Source organism: Cucumis melo, chromosome 12 (genome assembly GCF_025177605.1).
Source record: "Cucumis melo cultivar AY chromosome 12, USDA_Cmelo_AY_1.0, whole genome shotgun sequence".
In the NCBI taxonomy this organism is placed as follows: Eukaryota; Viridiplantae; Streptophyta; class Magnoliopsida; order Cucurbitales; family Cucurbitaceae; genus Cucumis; species Cucumis melo.
In genome coordinates, this window is record NC_066868.1 from 25,290,529 (window position 1) to 25,307,125 (window position 16,597).

General features: G+C 33.7%; 4 protein-coding genes across 8 annotated transcripts; all 4 read right to left on the minus strand.

The window, feature by feature from the left end:
- Positions 1 to 32: 32 nt before the first annotated feature.
- On the minus strand, positions 33 to 2,392 carry LOC103484788 (uncharacterized). 3 transcript variants are annotated; one of them, XM_051080090.1, is made up of 4 exons: positions 2,148 to 2,222; positions 1,354 to 1,373; positions 896 to 1,131; positions 33 to 254 (listed from the first exon to the last, which is right to left on the minus strand). In XM_051080090.1, the coding sequence occupies exons 3-4, from the start codon at positions 1,111 to 1,113 to the stop codon at positions 164 to 166; spliced, it is 309 nt and encodes a 102-aa protein (XP_050936047.1). In that variant the 5' UTR covers positions 1,114 to 1,131; positions 1,354 to 1,373; positions 2,148 to 2,222; the 3' UTR covers positions 33 to 163. The 3 variants fall into 3 exon arrangements, with proteins under 3 accessions (XP_050936047.1, XP_008440305.1, XP_050936046.1); XM_008442083.3 differs by lacking the exon at positions 1,354 to 1,373 and having other exon boundaries at positions 2,148 to 2,392; XM_051080089.1 differs by lacking the exons at positions 1,354 to 1,373; positions 2,148 to 2,222 and adding an exon at positions 1,840 to 2,103.
- A 763-nt stretch (positions 2,393 to 3,155) lies between these two features.
- LOC103484777 (protein PLASTID TRANSCRIPTIONALLY ACTIVE 14) lies at positions 3,156 to 7,604 on the minus strand. 2 transcript variants are annotated; one of them, XM_051080092.1, is made up of 13 exons: positions 7,421 to 7,604; positions 7,186 to 7,335; positions 6,928 to 7,065; positions 6,687 to 6,812; positions 6,265 to 6,393; positions 5,871 to 5,960; positions 5,621 to 5,771; positions 5,382 to 5,491; positions 4,419 to 4,490; positions 4,020 to 4,125; positions 3,717 to 3,914; positions 3,509 to 3,551; positions 3,156 to 3,402 (listed from the first exon to the last, which is right to left on the minus strand). In XM_051080092.1, the coding sequence occupies exons 1-13, from the start codon at positions 7,475 to 7,477 to the stop codon at positions 3,324 to 3,326; spliced, it is 1,449 nt and encodes a 482-aa protein (XP_050936049.1). In that variant the 5' UTR covers positions 7,478 to 7,604; the 3' UTR covers positions 3,156 to 3,323. The 2 variants fall into 2 exon arrangements, with proteins under 2 accessions (XP_050936049.1, XP_050936048.1); XM_051080091.1 differs by having other exon boundaries at positions 3,717 to 3,923; positions 7,421 to 7,598.
- Positions 7,605 to 8,221: 617 nt separating this feature from the next.
- On the minus strand, positions 8,222 to 10,280 carry LOC127144299 (pentatricopeptide repeat-containing protein At3g22470, mitochondrial-like). Of its 2 annotated transcripts, XR_007815937.1 has the most exons (3): positions 9,636 to 10,280; positions 9,393 to 9,547; positions 8,222 to 8,540 (listed from the first exon to the last, which is right to left on the minus strand). XR_007815937.1 is itself a non-coding variant. In XM_051080094.1 (2 exons), the coding sequence occupies exon 1, from the start codon at positions 10,180 to 10,182 to the stop codon at positions 9,406 to 9,408; it is 777 nt and encodes a 258-aa protein (XP_050936051.1). In that variant the 5' UTR covers positions 10,183 to 10,278; the 3' UTR covers positions 8,222 to 8,540; positions 9,393 to 9,405. The 2 variants fall into 2 exon arrangements, 1 of the variants encoding a protein (XP_050936051.1); XM_051080094.1 differs by having other exon boundaries at positions 9,393 to 10,278.
- Positions 10,281 to 11,615: 1,335 nt separating this feature from the next.
- Positions 11,616 to 15,503, minus strand: LOC103484769 (receptor-like protein EIX2). The gene has a single exon (XM_008442051.3). The coding sequence runs from the start codon at positions 15,272 to 15,274 to the stop codon at positions 12,128 to 12,130; it is 3,147 nt and encodes a 1,048-aa protein (XP_008440273.3). The 5' UTR covers positions 15,275 to 15,503; the 3' UTR covers positions 11,616 to 12,127.
- Positions 15,504 to 16,597: the final 1,094 nt, after the last annotated feature.

A 16,597-nucleotide genomic window follows, 5' to 3' on the forward strand; every position in this document is an offset into this window, starting at 1 on the left:
TAGTACGCATTGATTTTCTTGAACCAAACACATTTGTAGAAAAGATTGATCATAATGATGAATAGAAGTCATTACAACCGTGAGGAAACTGGCCCATAACCTAAACTTTGTTAAGAAAAAACAACAAAAATAACTGGCAGGAACAATTCCACTGTCATTGACTCTACTTGTTGCGCTTGGCTGCACGCCTGCCTTGGCCCTTCTTAGGTGGTCCCTTACCACGACGCTTTAGCATTTCAAGCTTGGACAAGCGCCTAGCAAAGTAGATGGAAGATAATCAGACTATTGGGACAAATCTATGAACAGAAAGATAAAAATGCAGGGCAAAAACAGAAGATAATTGAATGAAAAAACATAAAATTAACCACCGGTTCGTAAAGTTTAAAAGCTCTGGCAATCGATATGCAACTAAAAACCCAGATAAGCTGTATGCTCGTTAGAAAATGAAATATGTCTCTAGAAACATTTGAAACTCAGTTACTGAACTGCTCTGTCATGTTGATTTCCTTCTCAAAACATCATTAAGATAAGGTATAGAAGCACATTTCTCTTGAGCTTGGAAGTTTGAATCCACACCCCAGATTTGGTTTTTCAAACAATGCACTGCTGATTGAAACCTACTTTTGCTAACTAGAAAATTCACTAGTAGACAGTAGTATGTATATATCTCAAGTTCCCACTTCCCACATGAAGGCAACGTTTCTACAGTGTTAAATTTGTAATTTCAAAAGATGCAAGAACACTCAGGCATAAACAGATATGGCCTTTCTACAAATCACTCCTTGTCCTAATATCACTTAGTATATTGACGTAGAAAATCAACAGATGATGCACCAAATTTATTCAAATGATATGTCTAGCTCATGGCAGAGTCACAAATAGAAAGAGAGCATACTCTTGTTCTAGGCGAGCCATGACAAGAGGATCATCCTTCTTGATGTCATACGGATACCACTGTGCTACTTTGTCACCAATGAGTTTTTTGCGCAGAAGCTTGTGGGTAGATCGTTGACCTGTTGGGTTAAGTATGTGACCAAATATCCTTGCCCTTGCTTCTGTCACTCCCTTACTGACTGCTGCGGCAATCATACTCTTCAGGCTATTTGTAGCCATTCTCTCTTCTGGCTTTCCCTACGTATTTCACCAAAGAAGCACTTGAGGATTTTAATTTCTAGGAAAATAATGCAAAAACATGTTTTTCATTAAAAGCTTCAGCTCATGAATTAGTACTATCCAACACCAAATTTACAGAAACTACTTATCAGATTAAGATAACCAAGAATGTGAATGAGCCTTTTTTTGCTTTTATAACAAACGACTTTCAAGGAGATGTAAATGAGCCTTTTGTTGAACCTTCGAATAGAAAGTTTCACCTGCAATAATAATTTCCTGGAAGTATAAAGTATCCAGTAATATGAAACAATTGGTACCCAATCAATAATTATAAAGAATTATCAAGTAAAGAAAATCAATGAGGAATCATACTGAACATCGGACTCGACAATGAAACTTCAAAGCTCATAAACCAAACACTTCACACTCCTTGAGAGTGCGTCCATATCAAAACCGGTCATTCTCAATTGCTCTACACCACAGTATGATAACTAATAGTTTGGTAATTGTAAAAAGCTTATGGGAATAAGCCAAAGTATTCCCATTATCAACAAGAAATTGCAAAACAATTAAAATGATCGCCTCAATCCCACAAATCTGTTCTTACTAGAGATAATCCTAGAAATAAGAAATAAACCCGACATGCATTTATCACTATAATAATAACCTAAATTAGATCAGGTTTTCACAAGTTCAAAGCTTAGTCAAGAAGAAAAATTCACTGACCAGTAATTCACATCACAATGCCGAATCCCTCAAGTTCATCATTTAATCCTCGAGGAACCCTATTCTAGAAATAGTTCAATATCGAATATAACCAAAATGATTTGAAATCTTGTTTTGATTAAAAAAACTAGAACCCCATCCAAAATTGGTCGGATTTGGGAGCTTCAACGACGGAAGAGGGAGAATGCAGCAGGAAGGGAAAGAAAGAGGTATAAGTTTACGTCTTTTCATTTCGTTTACTTAAACAAAATATGGAATAGGAACTATAGTAAATGAAATACAAAACATTAGGACAAAAAACGACATACCAATGACAGAGAGAAATTGGAAGTTCAAAACTAACAAGCACGATCGGTGCGGGAGGTAATCGGCGCCGCCGTCCAGAGATCATAAGCGGAGGATAGAGTTGATGTTTTTTTTTTTTCCTTAAAACCCCTTTCTGTGAGTAAATCTTGGTTCGGTTTGGTTTGGTTTTCTTATGTTTGTCTAAACCGGAAACCGACCAACATTAAAACAAATTACTTGTTTTTACCAACTAATTTTCATTTTAAAAAATTGCAATACTATGGTGTGCAAACTTAATGAATGTACATATATATATATATATATAAAATACTACCAAATTACAAAAGTTACCTTCAAACATGAAATATATACTTTTCTTTTAAATTGCAAATTGTCGTTTTTTTATTGTGTTTGTTCGATTTGGATCTTACGATAGGATGAAAATTGAATAAATAAAACGGTAATTATAATAGATTATTATTTTAAGAATAATAATTAAAAATATAGCATCTTTTTTAAAAATTTAAAATATGTCAAAGTTAATTAACGATAGTATAGACTCCTAAAATTTATATTGTTGATAGAGTCCGATAAATTTTAGTATATTTGTAACTTTTTGAAAAGGTGACTACGTATGTTAAATAATTTAAAACTAATTGTTATATTTGTAGAATTTCCTTTATAGCCACAGATTATCGATAAGATGATTTCCATACAAATTCACTGAACAGATCAGTTTTCTTTATTCCTATTTAGATCGGTTTATTCAACAATTAATTAATATTCGTTTAGTTATTAGTTTAGATTAAATAGTATTTCAAAATTAATGTTAATGGTCTGATTTTCATGTGAGACTATAAATAATGACTATGGATTTGACATAAACACTTTTCTATTGGTTTATTTGCAGATTTTAATTAATTTATTATTTTTTTGCAATTCTTATTTGCCAAATAAAATTACAAATAAATTGAAGAGAAACAGAATATAAATTGTGTGGCTCTGTAATAACTAAGATGCAACCAATCAAGTTTGATTCTCAAATTTTCTTCCAATTGATGCTACAATTAATAAAACATCTATGACTATTAAGTGAATTTACTTAAGCTACAGAAAAATCTTTACAGGAACTGATGACAATTTCATGCTGCTACCAATAATATCTCCTAACATCAAATTGGAGTAGAAAATTTTCAAAACTAGAAGAGTATCCGCTCTTGATAAACATCCAATGCCTTGATGACTTTCTTTATGAACAACTTTCGGTGTAATCTATATCTGCAGGAGGTAAGAGCTCCATTGTTAGCCACAAAACAAACGGGACATTGATGAATAATCGTGAAAATCATATAATTAGCTTATGAAGGAAGAAGATAATGTGTACTTGATCGAGGCTTCTAGCGTCCTGGTAGCTTGTGACATTGAATCTGTTAGTTGTTTCCAGCAGCAATACAACAACGTATTAATATCTTTGAATATAAGATCTTGAGATTTTATTTCAAATGGTTTTAGAAGTCGAGTCACTTTGGGTTTTTGGCTGTTCACTAGAGAGGCATTTAACTATGGGAGAAGGCAAGGACTGCACAGCGTACCTAGCAATTTTTGGTCTTTTTCTGATGTGGTCGGAAATGCTGCGAGCATCCGTTGGCACTCTTCTTGTAGCTCTTTAACTGCTTTCCTCTCCCTGCTTGGGCTTGGTGGGATATCCCCATCGGACCATGAAGGCAGAGATCTTGCTGCTGCAATTACTGCTCCGTCAACAAATGTGTCTTCCTTTTTAGATAAGCGACCTGCTATCGCTATTTTGTCAGTTTGTTCAGTACTTTGTTGAATTACTAATAGCTTTTTCCCCTTATAAAAGAGGCAAACAAAAGGAAAATTCTCAACAACCATACCGTTGTAGTAGTAATTTTCAGGAAGCCCAGCTATATTGAAAACAGATAAGAATGAATCTAGGTGAATACATGCATTGCCAGAGAACTTGATCATATCCCAAGGGTTCTGCAGTTTCCCAAGTTAGATGTTAAAACCATACACTACAAATACCAAATCCATGTCGATAATGATAGAGTATTGAATGAAAATTTCAAATTTGCAATGAAAGAGTGCTACTTAAGCAGTAAACCATACACTACAATTTGATGTTAAAACCATACACTACAATTTGATTCAGAGTGCTACTTAAGCAGTAAACACACTATTTTCTAGGGAACACAATCTTCTTCTGCAAATGAATTGAAATAAATTGCATCATTAACTCAACTATATTCGGAAAGTGCTTGAGATCAAATTACCACAGGAGATGAAAAACCATATCTCTGCAGAAACATGTTGTTCTGTTGCCCATTCATGTAATTGACGGTCATCTGCGAGTTAAACAAGAGATAGAGTAGACTATTACATCTACAGGTAGGCATAGAAGCAATTATCACGAAAATTGAGTTCTAGGCTTCTAGCATTAGATGTTAATGTTAATAGGTTTATTGTATAATTCTGGCAAGATGAAGTTGCAAATTGTATCAGGTTTTATTTACTTAGACCAAAATATCTTTGTACAAGTAACACAGGTTGATAGTTCAAGAAAATAGACAATGTCAATTTAAAGTCCCAAAAAGAGTGATTCCTTTTGTCTCTTGCTTACAAAAGCTAGAACAACCAAGACAAAGCCCGAAAGAAAAATTCTCATATCATCCTCCTTTGACAAGTACGTATGAACATTAGGAAGAGTAAAACCATCAACCGTCTTTTTTATTTTTCCTGTCCTTTGATAAGTTTTAGCTGTCTGCATGCAGAACTAAATTTGGTCTTTACAGGATGGTGGCCTATGGCAAAAACTAAGACTCTTGAAAAACTGTTACTAGAGATATCTTTTGGAAAACTTTGATACGATGAAACAATAAAATTTTCAAAGGGAAACACACATTTTTATAGCTTTTGGAAGGAAGTACAGCACACCACCTCCAGTCGATAAAACTATAAACTGCCGCACTACACAAAGTTTTTTATGTTCCCTTTGAGTGTTAAATTCTGGATTGTAAATTTGAAATCCCCCATTTGAGTGCTTGAGAAATTGGTAATCCCCCACGCAAAGTTTTTTTTCTTTTTTCCATCTCTGATATGAAATGGTTTGCCTCTAATCAATGAACTTTTTGCAATGATGCAACCAATATCCTTTCATATAGGATTTCCAAGAAAAAAAATCGTTTTAGTTATGCAGGGACATTGCTAAATTTGAATATAATAAGACTGTGAAAAACCTCTTGCCCTTTTTTGATCTGCTGCCCAGCATTTATCATCACCTCAAGCATCCGATCCTTAAAACGCCAGTGGAAAAAGCAATTGGGCTCAAAAGAATGGTTCAGCATATCTGCATAATATGGTACAAAATTATACATTTTATGACATAAGAAAATTAACATAAGAAACTAATCCTGTGATGCATTCTGAGGGATCTTAGCTTTTAATTCCTAATACATAATACTCAGCAGAAGTTTACCAGCATAAGGAATTAGCATATTTGCATTTTGTACTAGGGCTCCAATCCTTGTTTCCATGTTTATGCATCGCGATTGTGCTATACTCACAGCCCAAATGAATCTTTTAGGATCTCGAGCAAGCCTCTTAATTTTAAGAGGTACACCACTGTGCTGTAGTATCAAAGGAACAAAGCCATAAAAGAGCAGCAGGCACATTGGTATAATGGAAAATTAAAAGCACACCACATTCATGTAACAGAGAAAATTTACCCAGTTCCTTTCCCAGAACTCTAAAGCACGACGTTGCTGATCTCTGATGGTTGAAGCAAGGTTTTGATCCTGCAGCTCCGAAAGTTCTTCCTAAAATGCATTAGAGATTTTACATAACGCAAGTTAATCATTAAAGAACCATGAAACTAATGAGAAACAGATTGACCAAAGGAAAAGAATAATTGACAATAAAATAAGAAATAACAGAATCTTTAAAAATAAAACAAGTATTTGGAGCAACCTGGGGAACAAAAATTTCAACACTTCTTACTTTCTTTTACTTCAAATTCACCATAGGTTGATTCATTAAATTGTATTATACCTCCATAGTTGGGCACAAAAGATATTTTCGTTACATGATCATCAGTAGAATAATTTCTCTGTTTATTTATACCTCAGAGGCTAGAAGCAAGCTTGTACATTCGTCAATACTTGGTAGAAAATCACCATAGAGCTGCCAAAAGTTGTCCTCTCGATCAAATGCATACAACAGAAGACACGCTAACCTTAAATCCCAATCTGTCTGCCATCAAAAGATATGCCTTATATGAGTTATTTTTAAACAAAAGAACAGAATCAATAAAACTAATAACAAACAATCATCTAAAATAATATGCCAAATGATAACTGGAAATTTATTCAAACTGAATAGGATAAAATATCAGAGAACCACGTAGGAGCTAAGCTAGAGACATTAATCAAATCAGCTAAACCAGAATAAAATAATAAAATGAATATTTCAGTTAAAATAACAAAATCAAAAGCAAACCTTAGCTAAGAAATATTATCTTCAATCTTATGCAAAAATTGGTTTACCTCTGGATCTGTCGAGTTAATAATATCAAATATTGGATGACCCACTGGGATTATATCGGGGAAAAACATCCACGGGAGTTTCTGGCTTATGGTTAACATTATTTCTAAAGGAATTTCCATAATTACCTGTGAAACAATACATAAAGAAAACACCATTCTTAGTTATCACAACCGAGTAGCATGTTATACTCCATGTATTTGAGCAGAACTGAGAACTTTAGAAGGAATGCATAAAACTGACCCTAGCACGACGAAGAGGTTCAACATCTTTGGAAGCATAAACACCAAATCCATCAGGTCCTTCTTTGAATTCAATTCCATAAGCTCGCATACTTCTAACATATCCTATCTTATAGAAATCAGGGTCTGCTGGTTCCAACTACGGAAGTTCAATAGTCAATAAGATTCAAAATTAACCCAACGCAGGAGGATGTCAAAGCATTGTACAAAATCATTCATGGAAGACGAAAATTAAATGGTGGGTATAGAGGAATTTCACCTCAGAAGGAGATTCGTCCGCTTTGGGAGGTTGAAGAAGAGGAAATGCAGGGAGTCCAGTTGCAGCTTTAATCGGCCGGAGTCTGGTTTTAGGGGAAGTGGAAGAATTGTAGGTGAATCTTGGTGACGGAAAAGACCGGAAATCCTTGACCTGTATTCGTAATAGAGAAAAAGAAAAGATGAGAGAGGAAGAAGGAGAAAGGTTTTGTTGAGATGGGGAGAAAGTAAGAAAGAACCTGCGGGCAGGAAATGAACCGGTGAGTGGGGTGATGGAAGGAGATGGAATTCGCCATTTTAGCTACCGTTCCGATCAACTGCAGAGCAGAGCAAAACGTTATCCACTTCACCTCTCTGCTTTCGTGTTCCCTCCCATTTTCTAAAGAACGGCACAGTCTAATGTAATGTTTCACTTCACAATTTGCTTAAATATGTTTCTGAAGATAAATTTCAAAAGTGATTTATTTGTAAGATAAAAGTCTCCAACAGTTATTTACTTATATAATTTCTTTTTCTGTAAGATATGTGCACAACGAACCTAAATTCGGTAGGAATCGAAAAATTTGAATCATCAGAAGATTTGAACCACCTATTTTTAAATTTTTAACCTTGGAGCTTAAAATTAAAACTTATGAGATTAATTTTTCTTTCTTTTTGTAATATTCATTATTTATTTCTATATATAATTTTCTCCCTTCATAGGTAAAAAATAGGTATTAGAATGGATATTAATTTGTTTAGTTTATCCCATTGAAATAAGTCAATAATGAAAAATATGATTGAAATATGTATTAGAATTTAAATTTTATACATTACATAGTATTGTCTCGAAGTTGAACCTATACAGTTCAAAATTGATGTCAAGTTTTACGAAAATGGAGTAGGACGGAGATTCAAACTTTTGACGATTTAAAAAACTTAATTTTAAGCTTTGATATTTTTCTTCCCTAAACTCCAACAAGTGAAACTTCAAGTTGGAACGCCCACCTACTTGTGTCTTTACGAGTTTGAATTAGATAGTGCCTGTACCAACCACCATCTGAGAGAGAACTTTGTACGAAGATTCTATTGAAACCCCAAGTCCAAAAGGATGACACCAAACAGAGAAAAAATTGTGTAGTTAAAACCTCCACTCGGGTTGCAGGGACATTTAACCACCATTATATTACATTATACCCTCAATTTCTAAGCTGTTTATCCCAGTTTGTAACATTTGATGTGAACTTGATGCTCAAGCCTTTCTACCTTGAAGATTTGCGAAGACTATAGGGTCCTGCGTCACTGACTTTCCTCTCGCTGGGATTGAATACACCGGTAACGGCCAAGTTTCTCTTCCTTCTCCAAGAAAGGAACCTGTTACTGCAAGATTTTGAACTCTTAGATTAGCGTCCAGCTATATAAAAAAAGTAACTAAATCTAAAAGTGTAAGTTGATGCGTTATGAAATATTCTCCCTCAATTGTAAACTTAAAAATTTGTTGAAGCCGAACAAGTGAAACCATATTAATTTTGAGAGAAAATGACAATACTTGATACCATGAAATTTATCATAATACATCAACTTTAACCGTCTTATTTATGCTCATTTAAACATAAACAATCCATAATATCTGTTTTTGTTATTCTTCTTTCTCTTCTCCTTCTAGCTACATGCTGTCTAAGCTTTAAGATTTCAATTATATGAATTCAAGTTGCAAGAAGAATGCAGAAATTACATTTTGTTGTAGCAAGTTGGGAAAGCAATTATAAAACACATAATAGTAACTAATGCACTAGTTTTGGCTGATAGAAAAGCAGGGAAAATTACATGGTTTAGAAGCTTGTACTTTATTTTTTAGCTTATTAAACTAGCTTAAATGCTAATCCTTTCTGTGGAATTACTTTATGTGGTCTAGCTTTTGAAATGAAATGGCAGCAAATGTCACAAAACTACTCTATAATTAACTATACAACACAATGCAAAGAAGTAAAAAGAATTCAATATTAACAATCAGATAATTGATGCCAAGCTTCCCAACTTTATATGCACTTTAATAGATCGGAATAAATTTAAGAACTCAATAAAGAACCTAGCTTATAAATGCATTGTAAGGTCTATCTGCTTATGATCAACAAATTGCTTGACTCAATCTTCCCCTATATTCTCAATATCGTCAAAATTAGAGTCTAGAGATGGTGAAATTAATTGAATGACAGAGAGCAAATGGCTTACCAGAAGATCTTCTCTAGTCTATCCAATTGGTGATGATACGATTCAACAATTCCGATACCGTTCTCAGATGGTCAATGGTATCCTGATCGCCAACGAAATTAAAAGTCTCATTAAACTCCATTGCTTCGGGGATCATCGCTTCTCTCAGCAAACACCTAAAAACCCAATTTCTCAAATCGCAATCCGGAACCAAATTCGAATCAATCATATTCCTGAGAACCTTCAAAGCATCAAATGTCATACCCTTCCTATAAAGTCCAGCAATTAGGGTTTTATAAACCCTCTCTTCCGGCTTACATGGCGACCCCGGTCTCAGCATCCAATGGAAAATCTTCAAGGCCTCCTTGGATTTCCGGCGTTTACAATACGAGGAAATAAGCATAGTGACGATAGGGGTTGAATAGAGAAGGGCATTAGGATGGTGCTTAAGACGAGTGAGGAGGGACATTGTGAGGGCAAAATCGGACTGGGAAGCAAGTGAGTGGGAGAGAACTGAAAGGGAAAGAGATTGAAGTGAAGGATTGGTGAGGAGAGTGGCATGGAGAAGAGTGATAGCAGTAGAAAGGTGGTTGTAGAGACAAAGACGAGGAAGGAGGAGATTGATCCTTGTGAGCTCGTCGTGGGTCAGAGTGGTATTGGGTTCGGTGGCTATGGAAGCTGATGGAGAACCGGAAATGAAGGAGGAAGAAGAAGAAAATGGAGAAAGAATGGGAGGAATTTGAAAGCGGAGGAGCTCTGGTGAGAGCGGAAGACGTTGTAGGGTAAGAAGCTGTTGCCTTATTCTCTTCATTTCTCTCAGACTCAACGCGACTCTGCTCCTTGCAAAGTCTCATTCTTTTCCTTTTGACATCAAAGACAAAGGCAAAGGGGCCTTTTAGGGTAACCACGTAAAGCTAAATCTATCTATTGTCGCTCACGGACACACTTATACTAACTATTTGTTTCTAACCATCTAACATATACATATTTTCCGAATCAAACCCCTCCTTGATTTTATTATTAAAAATAGTTAAGCTACAATTTTCGTGAATCAAATTGATTATAATATGTCTTATTTTAAACAGGGTTAAGGTATTGCAGAAGTATTTAAAATAATAATATGTAAACCGAGTCAAACCACGGAGCAAAAAATGATGTTGACATTATGAATGCCACGACGTCGAAAAGGCATAATGCCTCTGTCTTTGTATAATTGGCAAAGCGTCGCGATGTTGCCTTTGGGTGCTGTTGTGCTCCGAACTTGAAGCGGATGTCTCACGCGTGTAGCATTGAGCGTCGCATTGTCGTGCCCCTAAAATAAAGCCTTCTTTTTGGCTCTAACCAAATTCATTCAAAAATCCAGCCGACTTCCACCTATTTTCTCTCTATTAACCTCCTCACCTAAGAATCCTAACTCTCTAATTCCTTAGGTGGTCGGTTCGTGCCTTTTGTGCTCTTGATTCCTTTTCTTCTATGCCTCCTTTTTCTTCTTCTTTGTTCTCCTCTTTTTTATCTCTCTCACCCTTCTCTTTCATAGTGAAGATCTTAAACTCACTTCGCCTCCTTGATTCATCAAGTATTTATTATCCATTAAGTATCCTATTTAGATAGAACGTCTTCCTCGATAACAAGTTTTCAAGAGGTTGATTTCTAGATTCTTTTCATGCACTTTTTAATATCAAACAACTCCTTATCGTTCGACATGTGGATGAGAGTCTAAGGTACCATTTTCTAGCTTCGAGTTTATTAGATTCTCTCTTTTATCCCTATAAATTCATCAGAACTTGAATTTATTTTTATACAATCTTTGGTTCAATTTTGATTTTGAATGTAATTTTGTTATAACTTTGGTTAGAAGCAATATGTTAGATTAGCTTATAATTCTAATGGCATAGCTTGTAATTCTAATGCATGCACATCAATTTTAACCAACTTAGAATTGAATTTATTGAATGTCAATTAAACGCATGGAAATTAGGCATTCTACTTTAGGATTTCTAGAACTTAATGTTATTGAAAAATATTGCATCATATTGGAAACAATTAGAACTTTAGGATAGTTTAATTGGCTTTTCCAATTAAATTTGTTAGGGGATCAAAATTGCATATACATACATATATATATATATATATATATATATATATATATATATATATATATATATATATATATATATATATATATATATATACATATAGGTAATGATAACTCAATTAATGGATTTTTTTGAAGCTAGATCCTCTCTAAATTCTCTCGTCTTCACCCTTCCTCACCCTTCCTCTAATTTCCGATTGTTAGGAAGTTCCGACAGTGGCAGAAGGAACTCTGGTATGTTCTTATACTTCATTTTTTGTGGTTTTTCTTTTAATCTTGTCCAATTTAATTTCAACTTTAAGCATACAAAATTTCACATTCTTTCATATTTTTCTATTCAAATTGATTATGAATGGTTTGTTCAACCCAAAAGTAGACATTAAAATACAAGTAGAAATAGAAAAAGAATCTATTTAATCTATTTCATTGCCAATTTTTGCATGATCTATATCATTATTTGAATGAATATGGAATAATTCAACCAAAAAAAGAGTAATTAAAACTCATCCATTCATTTATTATAATCAACTAAAACAGTCCACAAACTTAAATTAAAACTTCAAAAAAGAAAGAAACAAAAATATACTTCTTAAGATAATCAGACTTGAAACAAAACTTTCACCTGAGATTTGTTAGCCAACCAAGAAACTGCAGCCTTTGATTAGTAGCTTCTTCTCCACATGATCATTCTCCTCAAACCAATCGTAAGAGAGTCAATTGTCTGGAGTATGTTGTAGTTGACACGATCAATAAAGCGAAAGTAGAATATTCTCCTTGCTTCATTTGTGAAAATGATAAAGAACAAGATGTTGAGACCAACTGGAAAACCAATTGCCACACTGATGTAGAAGCCAAGAAGCATTTCTGAGTCATTTTCTTTTCCATCTTCTTCATCCCTTGTTGAAATAGGGGTATTATTTGAATTTTCATCACCAGGACACTTGATCTTAAGAGGAGGCCCGCATAAAGAAGGATTGCCTTCATATATGGAGGGATCTTCCAGCGTTTGAATCTGATTACCCGTTGGTATTTTTCCAGTCAAATTGTTGAATGACATATTCAAATGTGTCAAGAAATTTAAAGATGCTAGGCTGTCGGGAATCCTTCCAGAAAGATGGTTTTGGGAGAGATCCAGTGTTTCTAAAGTCTTCATGGCCCCAATATTTTCTGGAATGGTACCCACAAGAGCATTCCAAGACAAGTTTAGAGCACACAAATGAATGAGCTTTGTTATCTCATTTGGAATTTCACCACTCAATTTATTCATTGAAAGATCTATTGTCAAAACAAGCTTAACAATAGCATTGTAGTATTTAGACTCTGTACCTTTCATAACCAACATTGTATTTTCTTCGTACGAGTAATACCTCAATCCCGTACTATATTGATAATATCCCAATCCACCTAAGTCTTCATCGCCATGGACAAAAGATGTCCAATTATACAAACAACTTGGAACTTCTCCAAAAAGACGATTGTTTGATAAATCTAATATACGAAGAAAATGAAGATTGCACCATTGTCTTGGAATGGTTCCGCTGAAATTATTAAACCGCAAGTTCAACAATCGTAGCTTTGACAAAGCTACTCCTATCCATGAAGGCAGGTCTCCGTTTAAGAATCTATTTTCTGAAAGATCGATGCTCGTGAGTAGTGAACAATTCTGCAAGGATTCCGGAATTTCTCCATGCAAATTGTTGTTCTCTAACTTTAATATGTTGAGGGATGTTGACAGACCTATTGTGGTTGGAATTTTTCCGTGTAGATTATTGTTGGCTAAATCAACAACAAGCATTGATTCGAGTCTACTCCAATCATCAAAAAGCTCCCCTGAAAGTTGGTTGTCTGACATTAACAGTACTCCAAGGTGATTCATTGTTTTAATGGATGATGGAATTGTACCATTAATAAGGTAATTATTAGACAAATCTAATCGAAACAAGTTGGGCATCGAATCATTGATAGTTAAGGGTATAGGGCCCCACAGTGTATTGTTTCGTAGATTCAAGTATATTAGATTTGGATAAAGGAGGGGAATTGAGTCATTGAGGAGCTTTTGACTTTCACCAACAAAATTAGTTTGATCGGATTTGATGAATATGTGGGAGAAGCTCATATTGAGCAAGTTGTTGGACAAATCCAATTTAGTGACTTGAGAAGATATGTTAGAAATCCACTCGTATGGTATAGAGCCTGAGATCCCAACATCGATGAGAGTGATTTCAACAAGTTGAGTTTGAGTTCGAAGCCAAATTGGAAACTGTGGGCCAATGGGACAATTTTTCAAATAAAGAACCTTCAGTTTGAATGGAGGAATCCAATCGTATGAGATGTTGAAAACAAATTCTTGTTTATATTTTGACATTCGAAAGATTTCCAACTTTGTCAAATTTATTAAGTGTGCCTCTGTTATAGTTATATTCTTCCATGAATTATTGTGATCTCTAAACTCAACTAAGTTTGAAAGTTGTCCAAAACTTGAAGGTATAGTTCCATTTAAAGAGTTATATGAGATATCCAAATATTTTAACAAAGACAAATTATCTATTGAATTTGGAAGTGAACCCCACAATTGATTTTCGGAGAGATCCAAGATTTGTAGGTTCTCAAATGTTCCCAATGAATTTGGTATTTCTCCCACAAATCCATTGCTTGACAAGTCCAAGGATTCCAAACTATTCCGGGTACAATTTGAGAAACTATCCAAAAACTCTTCAAGTTTAACCTTAAAATTATTGCCCGCAAGGTGCAAAAGTCGTAACTTGCAAAGATCTTGTGGAAAGCTTGGCCGTGATTGATCTCCAATAATATTACTTAAACTATTATAGCTTAAGTGTAGGTGTTGGAGATTTTTCAATTTCATAAAATCACGAGGAATTGTATTGTGAAAATAATTGAACCTCAAATCAAACGTTGAAATGCTAGTAAGGTTAGATAGCCACAAAGGTATAGAAGAATTTATCCAGTTACTCGATAAATCGAGGACTCTAAGTGAAGTGAGATTTAAAAAATTAGCAGCTGAAGTATTAAAACTTGAAATACCACATTGAGTTAAGCGTAATTCTGACAAAGAAGAAAGTCTATTCACTGCATCCATCCAATTTGAAGCTTGGACATTACTTAAATTCACCCCTCCAAGATTAAGGTACTCAAGAGAAGAAAGACTAGAAATCCATTGCAAGTTTTCAACATGCAAATTAGGCCATTTGAAATACTCTAGATTCCAAGTAGAAAGATCTAGATGATTCAAATTAGATAAATTTCCTAGATAAACAGAAATTTGTCCACTAAAATTTGCAAAAGAAAGGTTGAGATACCTTACGCTCGTGAGCATCCCAAAAAAATATGGAATTGGAGCACCTTCAAAATTATTTAGACTTAAGTCGATATAATTCAAATGTTTGAGGTCAAGTAGAGAAGAACTTATTTTCCCACTCAAAGAAGTCTTTTGGAAGTCTTGTACAAAATCCTCGGGATCTTTCCACGGTTGTTCATAATCCCCACCAAACCTAAGAGATGATGGAGAAATGGTAGAGCCCAATGAGTTGTGTAGATCAATTTTAATGACGTTTCCAGAAATGAGATCACAGGTAATGCCATGCCATTGACAACAATTATGGCCAACCCAAGAAGAAAGACGAGCAGAAGGATCCGATAAGCCTTGTTTGAAGGAAATCAAGGCTTCCCTCTCAGCAGAGCTACAATTATAATTTGAAGTATAATCACCAACAGTTGTAGTTGAGAGCAATATTACGCATAACAGCCATACAAATGAGACATAACAATTTATAAAATGCTTATTGGCCATCTGCGAATTCCAATAGTTTTCACACAATATGTTTTTGCAGAATTTGCAAATCTATTGGACATATATATATATATAAAAAGTCTTTAAGGCTAATTATTTTTCTTTTGACTAGAGAGAGAAGCTAAAGGTCCGTTTTGTAACATTTCTGTTTCTTGTTCCCTATTTTTTCTTTTTTCAGAACAAGAAATAGGAACGTGTTTGATAACTATTTCTGTTTCTTGTTTTTTTTAAAAAAGAAATAGAAACAGAAAATGTGTTTGGTAACTGTTTCTTGTTTCTTGTTTTTATTGTTTCTTGTAAATGCTGTCAACTCACATCTAATTTTTATTTTATTAATTTTATTTTATTTGCTTTGATCTCTACTTTTTACCTATGTTTTCAAAAGCAAAGCCAAAATTTGTGAACTAAAAAAAATAGCTCTCAAAAACTTATTTTTGTTTTTAAAATTTCTTAACGAATGCAACTCTTCTACTTGAGATTGATACAAACCATATGGTAAAAAAAATGAAAGAAAATATGTTTAATTTTTAAAAAATAATAAATTAAAAAAAACTAAAAAATTATTTTTGGTTTTGAATCTTTTAAAGAATGCAATTCTTTTACTTATGATTGATACAAACTATAAAAAAAATCTTTATAGCCTTACGAGAAGATCAATAAAAAGCATTATCAAATAACGAAAAAAATTGAAACTATTTATAAATATAGCAAAACATTAAAAATATTAAAAAAGAACATCGTTTAGAAGAAAACAAAAATAAATAAGTTTCAAACAGATATACTCAAGCGAAATAGATACACTCAAGCGTCACTGTGCTAATAAGAAACTTTAGCAAAGCATCCAAAATCATGTCGTTCAAACAATTAGACATGTGAAAATATCAATATTTCTTACATATAAATCATCTAACCATTTGAAAAATGGGACCATGATTTGATATATGTATGAAAATGAAAAATTAGCTTTAGGTTCAAGAATTAGTGCTGTCCAGCTGGAATCAAATTATTGAGTTTCCTATTTTTGCAAATGCAAAACTTATCACGAGTTTCTTTAAATGGCCGAATTTAATTATCATAGAGGTAGAAGGACAACCTTTATTAGATATTATATTAAATTTATCTTCACCTACTAAACTTTTTAATTTATTGATGACTTAAAATCCATTTAAATTTAAGGAATTTCCAAATTAATAAATTAGTATAACAGAAAGTCATAGTAACTACGTGTTTTAATCCTCATAATAAATATAAGTTCAATGGTCCAACACAAAAGACACAAAATTTAAAAGTTCTTAAGAACTAAATTTGTAATTTTAAATTTTT